Source organism: Eleutherodactylus coqui, chromosome 11 (assembly GCF_035609145.1).
Source record: "Eleutherodactylus coqui strain aEleCoq1 chromosome 11, aEleCoq1.hap1, whole genome shotgun sequence".
In the NCBI taxonomy this organism is placed as follows: Eukaryota; Metazoa; Chordata; class Amphibia; order Anura; family Eleutherodactylidae; genus Eleutherodactylus; species Eleutherodactylus coqui.
In genome coordinates, this window is record NC_089847.1 from 104,597,202 (window position 1) to 104,616,830 (window position 19,629).

The 19,629-nt window shown below is 41.5% G+C and overlaps 1 protein-coding gene across 1 annotated transcript in view; it reads left to right on the forward strand.

Moving 5' to 3' along the window:
• The window catches only part of LUZP2 (leucine zipper protein 2), a 700,384-nt gene that overhangs the window by 637,076 nt on the left and 43,679 nt on the right, over nucleotides 1–19,629 (forward strand). Inside the window, exon 10 of the mRNA XM_066584197.1 lies at nucleotides 15,365–15,460. Coding sequence (XP_066440294.1) covers nucleotides 15,365–15,460 — 96 coding nt within the window. The remainder of the gene's footprint in view (nucleotides 1–15,364; nucleotides 15,461–19,629) is intronic.

A 19,629-nucleotide genomic window follows, 5' to 3' on the forward strand; every position in this document is an offset into this window, starting at 1 on the left:
CAGTTTTTGCTATACAGACTAAATAGTGTGTGTTTCATTTATTCTACTGGTAATTATGGACATGATTATACCAAATATGTGATTTTTTTTGTATACAAATAGGGGAAATGCGCAAAAAAGGGTTTTTGGTATTTATTTTGTTTTTTTTTACAGTTTTTCTTTTTTAACATTTTTTTTAATATCCTTGTAGGGGACTTGAACCATAACAGCTATGATCTATATGATAATGCATTTCAGGACTTCTGTACTGCAATGCCTTATCGCTTACAATAGCAATAATAGTCAATGGCAAGCCAGGATGCTAGTATCTGGCATCCCGTTGCCATGGCAATCCATAGTCCCTCCACAGGTACATCGCGCGCTCCCTCTGTGAACCCTTTACATGCCGCGATCTACATAGACCATGGCATGTAGGGGGTTAATAGCAGGGATTGCTGTCATTAAGTACACCGTATGTTGCAGCGGGAGGCTGGCTATTGGTAATAGTCAGCTCTTGCTGCATGATTACGTGAGCTCAGCTTCTGATCCCATGTCATCCACATGTCATAAGTTTACATCCCATTGCATTAAGTACTCTGCAGCCAGGATGTGAACTTATGTCCTGTGGCGTTAAGGGATTAATAGGTCCCTTCTGCACGAGACGCGCTGGCTGCGTAACCTGTGATACTACACAAATGCACACACGGAACACCAAGGTATAGTAAACTGCGACCTGGACTCATGGGCAGACATAACATAAGGACTGAGCTGACAACCACAACACACACCATACATACCTGCATACATAACCAGATGGAATAGCTATACAAGTTTGAGGTATTAGTTTGTGGAATGGCCAAGTCACTTAAGCCCATGAGGCCACATCAAGGGTCCTCATTGTCTGCGGATCGCTACTCTAACAAGACAACTTCCACATGACCCCTAATTGCAAGCAGGGCGATTGTCCCAATAAGGATATCCCCGCGCTGGAACCTAAGGACATAGTTCACCCAAAGATGATAAATAATTACCGGCACTGGGTAGGAGCCATGGGTGTAGTAGCCTTGAAGATCTGGAGAAGTAGTCAGGGATGAGCCAGGAGTCAGCAACAAGTGGTCTTGGTATGCAGTACAAAAGGATGAGGTGGGTAACGTAGTCTGATAGAAAAACAGAAGTCAGCAACAGGTGGTCTTGGTATGCAACACAGAAGGATGAGGCAGATAGCATTGTTGGGAGGGAAGCCAGGAGTCATTATCAGGAAGTCTTCAAGTCACGTATAGTGGAGAAGCAGGAGAGGAACTAAATAAAAGCTGTGGAGCACAATAATGACACAAGGAGTGGGTGGAAGGGCCAGGCTTATATAGGAAGTGCTAATTGGTAGCAGAACCTGGCCAGAACGAAGAGGCAGGAATTAGATCAGAAACCATAACAATGCTATGATCAGCAGAGGCACTCGTCCAGCAAGGTGGATAGCACAATGGGGAGAGAAACCATCCAGAGCACAGAAGGGCCCAGGTTTAATCCCTGACAGGAGGAGCTAACAATAACTTCATTTGCTTGTTTGCTCTTTCAAACAATAAATTGTTTGCTTTGAAAGCATTGTGATATCATGGTGTGCTGTGGTTTATTTACACGTTAAATCTTCACAATGGGTTTTGTTATATTAAGATAAGAGAACAATAGCTTCATAACTGGTTAAGGCCTTGGTCAGAAGAGCGTTTTTTTTAGTTCTGCTAGCAGCGCACAGAAAACACTTCTAATAGGAAACCAATAGGTTTCTATAGAGCACTCACATGAGAGAATGTTAGGCGTGCGAAAAGGCGCACACCTAACAAAGATAGGACATGCTGCTCTGTGGTGCGCACCAAAGATAGGACCTAACCTCAGTGGTCATGTATAATTTATGTACAAATGACAGCTGAGGCCAGTCAGTGATTGGCTTCAATAATCACGTGAACAATGAAAGGCTCGGGAACGCTGCAGGAGCTTCTGCTACTAGACTTGACCAGAACAGCATGCTGATGATAAGCAAAAATTTCTAATTCCCTTTAGGCACTTATATGCCTCTTGCAAATTTTTTAAATACAAACCCATTTAAGGGCGAGCACCCACTGGCGTTTGCGTTTCCCGCGGGAAAAAAACGCAGCGTTTTCGCCGCGTGTCCCGCGTTTTTTCCGCGGCGTTTTTCGCGGCGTTTTCGCGGCGTTTTCGCGGCTTTGCCATTAATTTCCATGGAGAAGAATAAGGACACATATGCAACTGACAGTTCCTATGTTAAAAACGCAAACGCAATGCAAAAAAAAACGCCAGTGGACAGGAACACATGTTATCTCTATGCCTGTGCAGGAAAAACGCAAAACGCAAAACGCAGGTAAAAAAACGCCAGTGGGTGCTCGCCCTAAAAGACTGAACTTTTGTCACACTGGCTTAAGGATTGGTTTGAGGAACACAACAAAAAGTTTAATGTGTTGACTTGGTCTCTATATTCGTCGGATCTTAATCTGATCTGATCAAATAACTGTGTGATGTGCTGGTAAAACATATCTAATCCATGGAGGTTGCACCTCACAACTTACAGGATTTAGAGAGGCTGTTCGGTTACAATTTAGTTTTTTTTTTTAAATCAGAGCCAAAATTTTGGCATCATAGCACCTGGGATTTGAGTGATAATGCTAGGACAATAGACGGTGATACCACAGCCTCTGATTGGCAGACAGCAGTCACCTGACATCCACTGTCAACAGAGACTGGAGGAACTGTGCCGATACAGCTCTGAATCACAAGGGCTGATAATGGGTACGTACCAAGGTCAATTCTAACTGGACAACCCCATTTCTGCTGTTAATGTCTTGGTGCCAGATACCACATGACACCTTCAGAGGTCTTGTGGACACAATATATATTCTTTTATGTCCATTGCGTGGACAAAACTAAATATTTCCAACTTTTATATAAAAATGATGACTTTTTTTTATATGATTTATGAATTAAGACACTTCCTTCAAGGGTATTTGCAAATCTAGATGACTTACAGTACTGATAATTCATTTACAACTTTATGTCTTTTGGGATTTTGCTGTTCTTCTCTTAATCTCATGGAATAAGTTTGTCGCCTGTTTACTACGGAAATTCCTTTAAGCTTGGTTTTACAAGTTTTAAATCTGTCAGTGGGAATTTAGCATCCAGGACTTTTCTCTACAGCCTCAAACTCCTATTTAATTTTCAGAATTACCTAATCTTCTTTTATTTGGTGGGAAAGAGATAAAATATACAGAGAATAGATTTACTGAAAAGGAATTCATTTAAGCTGTCAGATTTATAAAACAAAACGGCCTATAGTATGGCGTCGCCAGTAATGTAATAAATCAGCGAGCATATCCCTGCGCATTCAGTTTAGCTACGTATCTAATCAAGTTTACAGCCAGAGTGAAATATAGAAGGAAAGATCATTCTTTCTCTAAATACAATCTTCTCCATGGTCCTTAGCACGGGGCACTTTAGTTCTTTGTGTGTGTGATTTTTGTTTATCTGCCAGAAAGCAAACCTGAAATAGGATGAGAATTGTATTGAGTCCAGAGAGGTAACTACAGAAAACTCAGACTATCGGAAACTGTTAAAGGTAATTTTACGCAAAAACTTTTTTTTCCGTTTTAGATAGATATATAGATTATATATACGAGTCAAACATTCTAGAACACCTCAATTTTTCCTATTATTTTTTACATGAACACAGTTCAAGTCCAGCAAATAACATCAAAAATGGTTCAAAAGTAAGCTAAAACCATAAAAATTCTGTAACATTTTAACCTGAAACGCAACACTAGTCTGAATTTATAATTTTAACCAAAGGGCTTTTTTCTAGGAGCACATCAAGGAGAGATGCTCTGCAGCACAGAAAGCAAATCATGGTTTGAAATTAGTTGCAAACTATTCCTACAGGTGTCTGTGAGGACCGGCGGCTCTCAGGATCTCCGTGCCTGCACAGCCGGTCCTATTATTCAGACAGCAGTGTGGGTGTGGCCAGGGGTGCCCTGTTCTTGGTAACCTCCCCTGGCCGCCAGCTCCAGCTGCGCGCTCTGCTTGCTAGCCGAGTTTTTAGGACGCGGCGGGTGCCGTCCCGTGTCCCGTTGCCATGACACCCGGGCACGCTGCTCTATCTCTATCACCTACTGTTGCAGGTGCCTTGGGGGGTTTCCCTTCTGCAGCCTGTTATTGGTGCCTGCTGCTGTCAGGTTCTCCGCCCCAATCAGCTGCCAGGGCGGGAGTTCTGACAACTTTTAAATGCCTCAGTTTCCTCCAGCAAGCGCCAGTGTATGTTTCTCTTCAGGCTACACCCGCATTATTGGACTGGATTCCCGGCTTTTAACCCTCTTGCTTTGGACCTGACTTTGCCTTGCCTGACCCCTTTGTTCTCCGTATTCTCCAGTTGCCGAACCAGATTGCCCAACTTGCCTTTGTGTTTACCTTGTTTGTCTGTAAGTCTGACTCCGGCCCCGCATCCCTAGCAAGCCTAGGGACTGTTTTCCAGTTGTCGCTCTAGGTCCTACCCTAGGGGGACAAGTAGGTAGGGACAGGGGTTGCAGGTAATTTTCAGGGACTTCCAGGTACCCTAGCTTCCTGATAGTATCTTAACTTTTGTAGATTACTTTCAAACCCCCTGATTCTATATAACTTGTGTTGGAACAGACTGCATTACAATATCCTCTAGGGCAGGATTTAGATAGTTTTGTTCTTCAGGACAGAGCACATTGCTATCCAGATGGCAAAAAAGGCAAATAACCAAAGAAAGCAGACAAATATAACCTCTAGAAGTGTAGGTTTATCTTACAGAGAAATTGCCAGGAAAGCCAAAGTCGCAGTCAGCACAGTTTCCTATAACATCAAAAGGCAGTTAGAAACTGGAGGAAACTCTAACAAGAAGAGATCTGACAGACCAAAGTCCACTACAAAATTAGATGCCAAGTGTTTGAGAGTTAATAGTTTGTGTGATCGGTGCCTCACAACAAGTCTTCAAGTACAGCTTAGTCACCATTTACACTGACAGATGATTGCTCAAAAGTCGCTCAAATGATAGTTTGTGACAGTTTTGAGTGATCATCTTTGCATAGTATCTAGTAGCTGAGTAGCTACTTAAAAGCTATGCAGGTGGTGCGGGACACTGCCGCTATCACTCAGTGAACAATACAGCTGTTCTGTATAAGCAAACAGCTGCATTGTTCCTCATGATTACCGGTCACGTCCCGCTATGAACTACCAGTGGGACATGGGCTGTAAGAATCTTATCAGCGCTGCCAACTGTGATAAGTGCATTTGAGACATTAAGATAGATAGATATGAGATAGATAGTTATGAGATATGAGATAGATAGATACACAGATAGTTGTGAGATATACATGAGATAGATAGATAGATAGATAGATAGATAGATCGATCGATCGATCTTCCGGGTGATGTAGCCTAGAGTTAGCGGGCATTTTCTTCCAGTGAGCACATGCCAATCAGCGTGCACCACCATGTTTACACCCCTTTTCATTCCTTTAATAATTTCTCTACAGTATATTGTGTCTTATTTTGATAAATACTTGATAAAGGAGACTCAGACCTCCAAAACACATTGTACAGCTGATGACTCTTACCTCTGTGTATGTATATTGATATATCTATGGAATAAAGTCCCAGAGAAAACCTCCAATACTTTCCTGAAAACAACTAGGAAGGAGAGCGCGTCAAGGCAGATGATCAATTTGAAGGAATATATCAGATATCTACAGAAGCCTCTAGAGATATCCACTCTGACAAGTGGAGAGCTGCTGACTCCACTGTAATCACCAGACACTCCAAAGAGGTGCCTAGGGAGCAAGAACCTGTATACTATACCCCAAATATAAATATAGGGACAAACAAAAATGCAGTCTGTGCTCCTTCGGTGTATGAGGAGCGAAACAACAAATGTGGAAAAAATGAAATTTTAAGAAAGCAGCTTACTTGAGGAGGGATCTCCCAGTATAGAGACCCCTCAAGGATGTAATGTGCCTGTAGGTAAAATGCTACCGGATGGGTATTCTGCTGAGCGGGATTTCTCACAAATAACTGACAGTCAGGACACCTTCGTGTATCTCCAGCCGCTTCTCTTTCTCTGCTCATACAAACTTGTGCTCCTATGTTTTGTTTGTGTTTAATCTTAAGGCCTATTTAGACACGATCATCACTCAAAATTTGCTCAAAAGTCATCTCAGCTGTGGCAGAGGATTGCAATGTTCTGCCATTGGTTTCAATGGGGCCGTGGATGCGGCCGGCAGCCCCATTGAAATCAATGGGCTGCCGGCAACCCCTGCAGTGATTTTCTGGGAAGGGCTTTAAATATAAGCCTTTCCATGATAATCATCCATAGCATATGTAAAAAATTAAAAAAATATATACTTACCTCTTTGCCGAGTGCTGTGACCAATCACAGGCAGCGCTCAGCTGTCATCCATTGAATGTCTAGGTGCTGGCTGTGATTGGCTGAGCACTCAGCCAATTAAACGCAGCCCTTTCAGCCAGCGTGGATTTTATAATAACTTCAGTACACACGCACGTGTAAAATAACGCTTGGGTAAACGAAGCCTTACCTTAATGAAAAATAAAGAATATCTACAGAAAAATCCTAAACTACTCGCAATGGGAAAAAAAAAACATGTCAAAACAATGACAAAAAGCAACAAACAAGTTAAGCTGTGATTTAAAAACATGCAGCTTCTATAAAATCAAACTGGTTAATGTGTATAATTTGTCAAGTACTGTATAACAGAAAATTATTGTTGTCCATTGCAAAACCACAGATTTAGGGCTCCTTCAGAACTTTGAGCCTATTGGTTTCAATGGATTCGTTCTCAGACTTTTGAGTTCACAAAGAAATGGGACCTGCTCTATTTTCCTGAATTTTGCGTAGCAAAACTGCCATAGAAGTCTATGGTGGGGCAAAATTATGCAAGAGGAAGGATGTGCCACTGTTCAAAATGCAGGAAAATAATGCACCTGGACCTCATTAGGCTTTAATAGCCAATCAATTCCTTGCGAATGCAATGTCTTGCACTGATGTCAACTGTCCCTGTACGTGCAAAAGTACAATAATAAGTGCTGATATGCGCACAACACCCTGATTACCTGACTCTTCAAAAATCGTTCATGCACAAATATGCTGCACTGAGGCAAACATATTTGCGCTAGCTCTCAACTGAAGCCACCCTTAAGTACTGTCAGTCTACAATAACTTGGTTGAGTGCTGCCTCTGATTGGCTGAGCGCAGGGACCAATCAAAGGCAGCTTTCAGCTGTCATTCAATAGCTGAGAGCTGCCTCTAAATGGTCACAGTGCTCAGCCAATCAGAGGCAGCCCTTTCCTTAGAGCAGTTCAGGAGAAGAGCCAGCTGAACGCAGCTGAGCTCTTGGAGCTGCATAGAGGTGAGCATACATTTTTTAAATATGTTTTTGGATTGATTTTCAGGGAAGGGCTTATATTTTAAGCCCTTCCCCAAAAATCACTGCAGCTCTTGCCAGCAGCCCATTGCTTTCAATGGATCTGGCTGTATAGCGAAGAAGCGAAGAGGCTGCTGACACTGTAGAAAGTGATTTACAACTTCCAACATCTCTATCTGACTGTTATATGTAAGGACTTGCTTTATCTTTATTAGTTATTTGCTCATTTTTCTTTAATCTCCCGTTTGTATTACTTTTGATTGGCATTTTGGAGCCTTTAGAACCAATCACCAGTAGTTGTGGTTTCAGTACCCAATATTTTCAACATACAACGGTCATTCCAGAACCAATTAATATTGTATGCCAAGGGAGCGCTGTAATAAACTCTACTGACAAACTGAATTCTGTTGTATCATTATATATTATATCTGTACCTTTTATCATTGCTGAAACTGACCCCCAGTGTGCTCCACTATGATTATAAAGACATTTAATAAAAACTAAAACGTACATAACCCTTATTTTAATGTTTTTTGTTCTTGATGCCTTTATTATTTCTTTAAAATTGGCAGCTGTGGGTTTAATTAGTAAAGCATTCGTATCCCTGAATGACTGAGTTGGGGAGGTATATACAGTGAATTGCCATTCGATTTTATAGATCATCCTAAGTATCGCCTCCAGAAGCTTCAGAACATTACGAATCTGACCGCGGGTTATTTTTAACGCTAATAACCAGCCAAAAAGTAATGGTGCAAGGGAAATAGATTATATGAAACGGGATAGAAGAGTAGATTGTGCTAAAGATGTTTTAAGGCGACAGAGGGAAATAACAAGAGCTTTGTGAGGGACGTGACAACACACATTTATGTAGTAGAAAGAGAAAAATAACCAGAGAAATGAGAATTGAAAGGGATTTTGTAAACTTATCAAAATGTTTCTAATTTCTTGTAGATATTAAAGGGGATCTCCAGAACTAGAAAAATCATGAATCTCTATCAGTAGCTGTTAAGTGGTGGTCTATCATCAGTGACTCCCGTCAACCAGCTGTTCATTGGACTGCTGTGTTAATTGTATGGAGCAAGACGCACATAGCTCCGTACACACTACAGTGGTCCAGGATGGTATTGCAGGCACAGCTTCCATTGGCCTAAATGAGAACCTTGGCTGCAATACCCTTCCAGAGGGTATGGAGCTGTATACCTCCAGCTCCATATATTGTTACAGTGGTCTGGCAAACAGAGGGTGAGCAGGTGTCTCAAGTTGCGATTTAACCCCTCTGATTAGGACCTTGAAGTTATTGTAGGTCATCAATTGCCCAGTCCTGATGAACCCTGTTAAGTGTAAAAATAGTATAAACACATTCATTTGAAGATCAGATATGTTTTAGCCCTTGGTAACACCTGCCTGGTTTCAATATCTAGGAAACAACCGGGAGAAAGTCTCTCTCTCTGCTCTTTAAGTGGCCTCTGCCACTTTAACTTTGCTCAAAGTGCTATGTCACTCTACTCTTTACCAAGTTGGTGCCTGCCTTTTATACTGTTCTGTGATACATTGGTGTCTTGCTTATCCTCCTTAACTATTCTTTTTTTTAATTAAATGTTTTTATTAAACATTTTCAAATTTAAATATTCAGACACACAAAGACATACCTGTACTTACTATATGCACAAAACCCTCAAAACTACCCTCCCCCCAAGGTCTCTCTCACATTAACCACCCCAAAGTCTGTAAGGGACAATATAAACAGTGGGACCTGCCTCGTATTGTCTCCGCATGAGAGATCAGAGAGTTGTCAAAGGGAACATCAATGGTAAACACCACTCGTGGGTCATGAGTGTCTTCCTACTTCATCTTCCTTCCTTCCGTTGCATCCCATAAGGCATGGATTGTCAGACAATAAAGGCGCAGAGAAAAAGAGAAACAAAAACACTGAGAAAAAAAGGAGCCATTCCTGTTTGATCCAGGGGACAAAAATATGTTGTTCATTTGTTCGATCTCTCCCTCCACTCTATATGCCATAACTCAAAAAATATATATATATTCTTTGTATTCTCTCTAGCTCAATTTAACATTTTCTCGTTAATAAACAGTATGCATATCAATTAATTCATTGGTTTCCTTATTTCCCCATTCCACCTCCCTCTTGAGTTGGTTCCTTGGTGCGCAGCCACCGACCCACACAGTATGTTGCATCTTGCGTTGTATATATGCCCCTTACCCTACAGACAGATCTAGGCCCATCAGACCATGAGCTTGTATCCATTTGAGACACATGTCATAGTATTTTTGACTGGTCTTGCGTTTGGAGTATATATTTCTTTCCGAGGGAAGGATTTGATTAACTTTACTTTTAAATTCACACAGTGTAGGAGGAGCCTTGTCCAACCAGTGTTGGGCTATTGTCTTTCTAGCTAGGTACAATAACCTAGCTACTGCAAGTTTTTCATGCTCGTCCAGTGCCAAGTCATGTATATAGCCCAGAATACATACAAATGGCATAAAATCTATAGCTATTCCAAACACTGTGCTAATCAAATCACATCCCTTCGTCCAATATCGATGTAATTTCGGGCTCCTTAACTATTCTTAATGCAGGACCTGATCTTCTAGGCAGTAATGCACCTGAGTAATCGGGTGGGTGGGGTCTCTTTAGAGGTGCTTGGAGGACCTGAACTCTCAGTGGGGCAGCACTTACTCTTCCTATCCTCGGCTGCATCACTGGTTGTTGATGAGGCTTAGCAGCACCCATCAGAGTGGCCACTCAAAAACTTCAGTGGATGAAGAAGGAAGTTTACTTTTGACCACTCTATACAGTTTGAAAAGTTGGAAAGCATGCCTTATTTGTCCTTCTGCCCCTTACTAAAGCTTAGTGGAAGCCATTGCTGGCCCTAGCGTTTGTAGCATTTGCTACGATGACTGTGAAATGTCTCATGTCAGTGCTGCTCAGTTTTTGTTGTGTCAGTTTGAGTTTAACTGTGCATTTATCTTTTTTTTTTTACTCTGGTGGGTGTGTCAGCTGTTGGTGTACATCTGGGGGCATTTAGGGAGGGTTTTGAGTTTCCTCCTTGAATGGATTCTGTGCTGGTCGATTCAATGCCATTTCATTCTGTGTTTGTAGAGACCATCTCTGGATTTGGTTTCAGTGGTTCTTCCAGCAGCTCTTCAGAGAAGTAGAAATCAGGGTTAGTGAGTGGCACAGGCATGAGGGTGGATGCCTCCTTATCAGGACGGGACATCCATTAGTAGGCAGGGTTAGTCACCCTCTAGTTACCCTTATGGAATTTTCCCCTCCTTTGTTTGTTTTTCTTCATACTTCAGGAATCCTGGTAGTTTGGTGTGAACACTGCCTGAACAGTGCCAAATGGGTGTTTTGGTTTATAGTTTTTACACGTACAAGGTGGACGTGACAGTTTCCTTGTTGCCCTAGCAGCATAGACTTCATTTGAGGTTTAGTGTGACTCAATTTTTGTGCGGCATCCTTTTTCTTCCCTTAGATGTTTATTCCTGCTGCTTTCCTTCTCCTCTCTTAACATGCAGTCTCACAGACATACTGAGGTCTCTTTCGCATGAGTGCAGTTTTAGCACATTATAGGCATGTGGAAAGAGTAGAAGTGTTCACAAGAAATAATTTTAGACACGCAAAATACTTGCCTCTAACAAAAATAGAACATGTGACTACAAATTTCGCATCTAAGGTCCGTGCTGCGAGAAAAAATAGGGCCTGACCTATCTTGGGGGCGTGATGCGCAGGAGTTTCCATAGACTCCTATGGGAGCTGGATAACATGCACCACACAGCTCACGATCGTGTGAATGGGCAATTTTACAGCTAATTAAGCTTGAGACGTAAATGCTGGAAAGCACCCATTCACGTGATTTTTATACAAGCGAGATGCAATTTTTTAGCGAGGCTATTTGAGTGTCAAAACAGCGCTTGCATGAAAGAGCCCTGAGGTAGAGATATGGCAGCTGCATCCCTTCTGCCTCTCAGCTATTTACTATATTAGGGCAAAGTCTGATGAGCGTTTATATGTGCATGCAAAACCACATGTCTATTAGAACCATTGGTTTCCTATGATGTTCCCTATGTCTGTGTTTTACAGGCATGAAAATACTCGCACCTGTAAAGATAGGACATGCGTGCATCCCATAGGTCCGTACTCTGCAAGAATCCCCATGGGGAATTCCCTCATTACTGAACACTGTGACAGCACTGTCACAGTGTTCAGTGATGAGGGGACTCCCCACGGGGATGAAGGAATCCCCTGCCACAGCTGTCACAGATGTGACAACTGTGGCAGAGGACCGCAATGTTCTCCCATTGCTTTCAATGGGGCTGGCACTGCAGCCACCCCATTGAAAGCAATGGGATGCAGGCACCCCTGCAGTGATTTTCGGGGAAGGGCTTGAAATATAAGCCCTTGCCTAAAAGTCATCCCTAGCTTGTGTAAAAAAATATATACTCACCTCTCTGGCGCTGTCAGGGCTCGGCACATTTTGATGCTTGGCTCCCCGACACTCTACTGAAGTTCTTTCAGCAGGCAGTGATTTTAAATCCCTGCCTCCTGAAAGGGCTGTGTTTGATTGGCTGAGCATTCAATCACAGGCAGCACCTATTCATTGAATGAGAGCTGAGTGCTGCCTGTGATTGGTCACAGCACTCAGCCAATCAGACACAGCCCTTTCAGGAGGGCTGAAAGAACTTTAGTACAATGCTGGGGAGCCAAGCGTCAAGATATGCCAAGGCCCTACAGCACCAGAGAGATGACTATTTTTTATTTTTTTTACACAAGTTAGGGATGATTTTCAGGGAAGAGCTTATATTTCAAGCCCTTCTCTGAAAATCACTACAGGTAGTGCCTGTATCCCATTGCTTTGAATGAGGCCAGCTGCTGTAAGGCCGGCCCCATTGAAAGCAATGGACACAAAGCGCCGGTCACGCGTATTTTGCACATCCATGCAGCAAATTTTTTTGCGCAGCACGAATGCGTCACAATACACGCTCGTCTGATCGAGACATTATACTATATGGATTTTTTCTGATGACTGAAAATGCTTCTGAATGTCAACAGGAGCTGGTTTAAAGCCAAATGAAACTATAGGCTGCTGGAAAGGGAGGTAGATATTGCTTTTTCCTTAGAGGATATAGTCCAAAATTAAATTATCTTACATTAAACTACCACTTTATGGGGAAAAATATAATAATATAGTAAACAATATAAACCATCCAATTCTAAAAATCAAATCATATTGAAGACTGCCTTCATTATTTGCAATACTTGTTGTGCCTTGTTGAAGTATAATATGAAGTAGTTACAGGTCTTTTCATTTTTAATTATACCTTAGTCTCAAGAAAAGTCAACCAGAGAGCAATTTTTCTTCAACTTTTCAACTTTAGAGACCATAAGGGCTGTTATTATTATAAATTATTGTCACCCAAGACATCACTGAATTTATAAGGATGGAAAATAATTTATCGTCATTTTGTCTGATTTGAACAGCCTGAGCATGTTTGCTTATAAGTGAAGCAATTTTCCATGTGCCACACAAAAAATATATTTCGAGTAGAAAAGTGGTTATTTTACCATGAGTAAAGGTCTTTACAAATGCTGTGTAGATCAAAATGAATGTAATCTGCAGAATTTCACTTTGTGAAAGGCACTTACATGTTTCTCAAAAGTAAGATAGTATGGTGCACACAGAAAGAAAATGAAGATAGAAACCTTTTTAAGGCATTGTATTTTATTAGCTATTTTGGATGTTCGAACTTTTAGAGGTTGAAAGCATTTTTGTATCATGTTCAACTGTTTTGCTCTGGTGTAATCCAGCAGTAAACTGCAGCTCTCTGTGGTCTTCACAATTTAAAAGCTTTAGCCAAATAAAATTGCTTTGCTTCATCGTAGAACATTTTAAAATACAATTACTCGTATTCACATATATGACCTATTGTATAAAGGTGTACCGGATGAGTAACTAATAATACCTTGTCTTGGATTGGCCATGGATTTCAATTATGGACACTTGCAGACAAAAACCAGATTGTTACTTGTTATCCAGCTCTAAGGTGTATGTAGACAAGAAATCTCTATACTAGTTGGGTTGTTGGGCGTGTGGCATCAAGGGTATGCATATGTTGTAGATAGGGACTACTGATGAGCAATTAATGGAATAATTGGTTTGTGTCTGTATGTGAGTGAATTCATGAAAATGATTGTGAATCAGGACATTCAATTCAGATTACCATTAAAGTCAATGGGAGTAAAAATTGGGTTCACTTATTTTTCCTTCAGAAGGTCCCCAATGCAGCCAAAGCCCCCTAAATTGCATGAGGATACAACCACACATTGAGAAAACACTGTGCTTCTCCCAAAAATTGATCTAAATAAGTGTAGGGGTCAATCGTAGAACAGGGGTGTCAGTGAAAACAAAAGAAGGCCCATTTGGGGTCTCCTAGATAAAAAAAAAATAGTGCCAAAGAAGATAGCAGGTGTGCTGTTTGTTTTAACCTTTTCCAATCCACTGTCTGACGTCTGAAGACATTATGATTTAAGGCTGTACAGCTCCGATGTTGGAAGACGCCCGTCGGGGTTCTCTTACTGTATATTGCCAGTCTCTCTGCTGTTGGAGCCTATCCAATGTGTCACCTCATGCAGTACTGGCTTTAGCCAGCAGATAGCGGCATTGCATAACGGCAGAAAAAGAGTAAGCCCTCTAGGAAAACCAGGATACAAATTGGCTTGGAAAGGGTTAAAAGCTATGTCATAAATTTTGCAAGGAGAAACTCTGCCAGGTGAAGAAAACACTCGAGCATGGGTCTACTCCAAGGAACAGCTGTAGAGCTTCCAAAAAGTCACTGTGCAAGGCAGCAGGTGTGATGCTTGTTTTACAAGCAATGTCATAAAGTTTGCAAAGGACACATTCTACCAAGTGAACAGAATAGCCAAGCACGCACCTTCTCCAAGGAACAGCTGTAGAGATACAGATGTTTCTTGTGATTTACAAAATATTTGTTTTGGGAGAAGGAGGAGGAAACATGGCAGAAGCAAAAAGAGAGTAGCAGTAGATCCACCATCAGCAACAGCACTTTGAGGGTAGAGTGTGCCCCTCGGGGAAACATGTTGTGCAAGCTCTGGCCACTTACCTAGCTAGGACACCCAGAAGTCAAAGTGGCAACGCCATGTCTAAGTACATCCATGCAAAATCTAAAATAATCTTGGACCATCATGGATAAGTGCTGCCTGTAACTATCATTCCTACCCTTTGCTATTGCTGCAGGTTGTGATTGGCTGAAAAACCTGTGACTTCTTCTGCCATTAGTGGTGGTACTGCAGCTGCGGCTTCCTGCTTGTGCACCATGAGCCTTAGTGCTGTGATACATTGCATATGGATCCCCGCGACTATGAGGAAATGCTGAGTGCAAGCTACTTAACAGTCTGTCCTGATAGTGCTGAATTTTGAGGTCCTCAAAGCAAGCTAAAATGGCACATGTCTTTGATCTGCAGCCACTCAACAGGCGGCAAGTGACCAACCTCTATGCAGCGCCTAATAATGCCATACACCATCTGGTACTCCATGAAACCTCTCTGCTACCTCTTTCTTTAACATATGCAACATTGAATTTCATCATGTAGGCTTGTCACAGATGAGATGGTTAGGTGGCAGCTCAAATTCTTGCTGCACCTACACCAGATGAGAGATGATTGGGTGTGAACCAGGCATAAAATTCCTCAATTTTCGTTGGGTTGATGAGGCATTGTCCCTCTACCCTTTTGGATTTTAACTGCTGATGGCCATTTTTCATCATTGGTTGATGATGTCCACCTCTTAATCATTATTTACTACATCAAATTATATACTATCTGAACAATTTTAGGTCTTTTTTTTGATAAATGCTCTTTAATTAACATATTATGTTCCTTCTTCCTACAGGGCCAGATGGTATTACCTTCAAATACAAGTTCAAATTCCAGTGAAGTGGTAAATAAAGACTTCCAACATGACAAGAACTGTGGTTCTCCTCTCAACGTAAGCATTTGTCCTTTTATCAAAAATGCTGAGCCATGAAATTCTTTTACTACCATAGACTGTGCAAACTGATGGCTTTGCTATTAGACAAACATTCGCTTTGAATAACCTACATCTACTGTATAATCAGTCGAAAAACTTCTTTCCTGCCTGATTCCCTTGAGCACAGTAGAAAACATGTTTGTCATTTCAAAGAGATACCTCAGCCCATCCAATGTTTGTATAATGTAATCATCGACAGTCTCAAATCTTCATCAGACCTGATTATGCCTGTCTCTTGCTGTAAAGAGGGTGAGCTGCACTATGCATGGACCATCAGTATGGTCTAATTTGTCCTGATTCTACGTAATCTCAAGATCTTGGGGCCTGTTAACATCATGGCTTCCATTCGTAACAGGTCTGGAGGTCACAATTCCTGATGGATCCCACTGATTTATGAGATTCATCAGGCTGCCGTTGTGGTATCAGACTGCACAATTCTTGCTGTCGAAGATGACAGTCTCAACAGAGCCTAGTATATGAACTTGGATCTGAAGTCAAACAGAAATGGGTCTATACACAGCTTTCTCACAGAATTAATGTTGTAGTTTTTAAAGAAGTGTCTCCTTTTTGTACTGATGATGTTGCCATAAAGCATATGCTCAATGAATGTAGAGAACGGAATTGGTTAACATGAGATATATAGACAATGATGAAATCAATGCACATGAAACAAAAACGCTAACAAGCATAGAAATTAGATTTTTCCAATTATCTTTATCAGTATTTTGAAAAAAGGCCAATAGCTGATGACTGTAGGTCTAGATTGCTGTTTTAAGGGGTTCTTCAAGTTATTTTTTTTCTAGCAACTATAAAACAAGGCTATACTCACTGGTTCTATCTCCCATCCAGGGGTGTAACTATAGGGGATGCAGGGGATACGGTTAACCCAGGCCCAGTAGCCATAGGAAGCCTATAAGGCCTTTTTTCTCCATAGTGGGAGCCTAATACTATGAATAAAGCATTATATTTGGGGGCTCTGTTGCAGATTTTGCATTGGGGCCCCGAAACTTCAAGTTACGCCTCTGCTCCCATCCATTCAGTTCTTTCACTATGGTCCCAACACCAGGCTTTCTTTCGAGGACTGCAGTAATGGCATGCCCATATACACATGTGACTGCTGCAGCCAATCTCTGCCCTCAATGGTGTGCAGAGCACTGTGACCAGTGAGAAGTGCATAAGCCACATATTTATATGGGTATATTGCCGCTGCAGTTATGTAAATAAAGCCCAGCAACGAGAACCGGAGCAACGCCACTGGACGGGCAGACAATCAAACTGATGAAAATAGGTTCTTTTTTTTGTTATTTTACAACATCTGCTAAATATAGAAAAACTAATTAATTTGGACAACCACTTTAAAGAGCACCCATGTCTCCCAACATGTTTGTTTTAGTTAAGACTTGTTTTTCCAATTAAATTGATAACTGGATGTTACTATTTTCCTAGGCAATAGGGTGTACCCTGCACCAGTTGATAAATACTCAATGATTGGATAGTGCGTAGGAATGTGCCCTTTAAAGGGGTTGTGCCATGTTAAAAAGTTATGATAATTCTATGATAGATGGGGTCCGACACTTGGGACCCCAACTGATTCAGAGAAGGGGTGTTTAAGATCACATATGCTCCATTGTCTTAAATGACAACGCTGGAACTTGTCGAAGTGCTTGAACTCGGTTATCTCTGGCATTGCCATTGGAGAAAAGGAGCAGCGGCGTTCCTGCGTGACCTCTGCTCCATTCACTAGGTGGCTGACCAGACTTCTGTTCCCAGGATTGATGTGGTCAGACCCCCATGATCATAAAGTTATTTCTTACCCTGTGGATAAGAGAAAACTTTTTACTTTGCTCAACCCCTTTAACAAATACAAAATGGCAACGTCCAGTTGCAAATTTATATATATGTTTCCAGGAGGAATAGCAGGACAACATAATTCAGAGTTCTAGGAAATAATGTTCTGAAAATGCTATTTTTAGGGGAAACAAGTATTTGTTGAAACAGACTCGTTAAGGGACACAACAAATCCTATTTAAGGGTGATACCATAAATGAAAAGCTACATGAACAATATTTCAACATCATTTTATGAGTTTGCAAGCATTTGGGACATTCAAAATCGGGAGCAAAATAATAGGAATTGGGGACTGCACAGGTGAAAAGTTTTACATACTTTGTCCATATGTTAGCAAGTGTACATTATATAGAACTCTGCGGATGGACCCCCTATATATGGACAAGGTTATGTCTATGATTTAGGTCCAATGTCCATGGGCGGATTTGATTTGCGGATTCCCTGCGGGGCACCTGCATGGGAGATCCGCAAATCAAGCTGCCCATCGGGAAACATGGGTGTCCACAAATGAAATAAAGCATGCAAATTTGATTTGCGGACCTTTCGGTCCGGGAAAAAAATCTCAGCGTGCTCCATTTCAGTGCGGATCCCAGTTCGTAAAGTAGTAAAAAAAGATATGTACTGCGCATGTCCGTCGGCGAGCCATGCGGACCATCTGCAGTACAGAAAACCTGGGAGAACAGAGGTCCGCATGGATGCTGCCACCTGCCCACACAGGTACGCAGGGCCCTATACCGTGGGCAGGGTCCGATTTTGCTGCGGACTCCCACACGCAGAATCCGCCCCACCCCGTGGACATGAGGCCTTAAACAAACTCTCCACCACTGTTGATAGGTATATGAAATGAAGTTATTTTCACGGTTTAACCCCCAGCTAGTAAGGTGTATGTTACATGCTTGGGAAAAAAACATAGTCTACTTAAAAAATGTAAACACAGAGGGGGTCATTTATGATCGCAAATTTGACAGTTTTCTGGAGCAAATTGCATCAGAAAACTGTTAAAAAAGGTTCGTCTCACATTTACTTTGTGTTTTAGACACTTCCAGACACTTTTTCTCACTGTGCCCTACAGAGGAGCGTTCCATCATTGAAAAGGGAGGATGGCTTAAATTGTGCCAAAAATTGCACCAAATAGCACCAAAAGGTTGGTCCAATTTTCTGAGTAAACTAAGCCAACTATTACTTGGTATAAACTTAGACTAGACAGTCCTAAAATTCTACATATTTGTTATCCATCATAAGTTGCTGTAATGAATCTGGCAAGACTATCTAACCTTTAGACTGTATTAGTAAATAAGCCCCAAAGTACATGAAATATATTAAAATGTATACATTTCAGATCAGTTAGATTGTTTAGAATGACGATGTGTTCAGCCAATGAAATGGCCAACTGATCTGTTTGTACACTTGAAATACAGTTTCACTTTCAATTTTACTTTTATGAAATAATTGGGAAATCCAGAAATAATTACATTTCTAAAAGGTTTTTATTATCTTTTAAGCTTTTTATGCATCTTGCAGCATCCTCTTCTGAGTTTTCGCACACAGCTGTGGGACCCCCCAGGCTACACAGATCAACACTGATTTTTCTGTAGGGGTAGAGATAATAGAATTGATTCGCCAGGTTTATGATTCACCACAATATATTTGTAAGAGAATACTTTGGAGAAAAAAGCAGAACAGAATTATTTAAAAATTCTTTCCACATCTAGAGATGATAGTGATTTGCATGTTAGAGAATAGAGATGAGCGAGCATGCTCGTTTAAGGCTGATGCTCGAGAGTAACTGCAGGGGGCGGCAGGGAGGAGCGGGGGTAGAGGGGGAGAGTGAGAGAGACCTAATTAGTCCCCAGTGTGTTCAATTTCCCACAAAATTTGGCAGCATAATGCACAATTATGTGGGTATGGGGTGCGCATTAGCGTCCCCCACAGTTTCTTATGAGCCCTTTGGTGCTCACAAAGATAATAATAATCTTTATTCATATAGCGCCAACATATTCTGCAGCGCTTACAAGATGGGAGAACAGAAATAAAACCATGGTTACATGTAGTAATTTGATGAAAACAGTAGTGGTGAGGGTCCTGCTCCAATGAGCTTACCTACTACAAATAATGAGGTGATACAGAAGGTAAAGGGGCTGGAGATGTGTGCGGTATGGCGAGGTGGAGAGTGGGGATGCTATACATATAGACAATGGTCAAACTTAAGCTGTATATTCACTGAATCGGTATGACTGCAGGGGGCGGTTGATTACGGTTAGCAGGGATTGCAGTCAGCA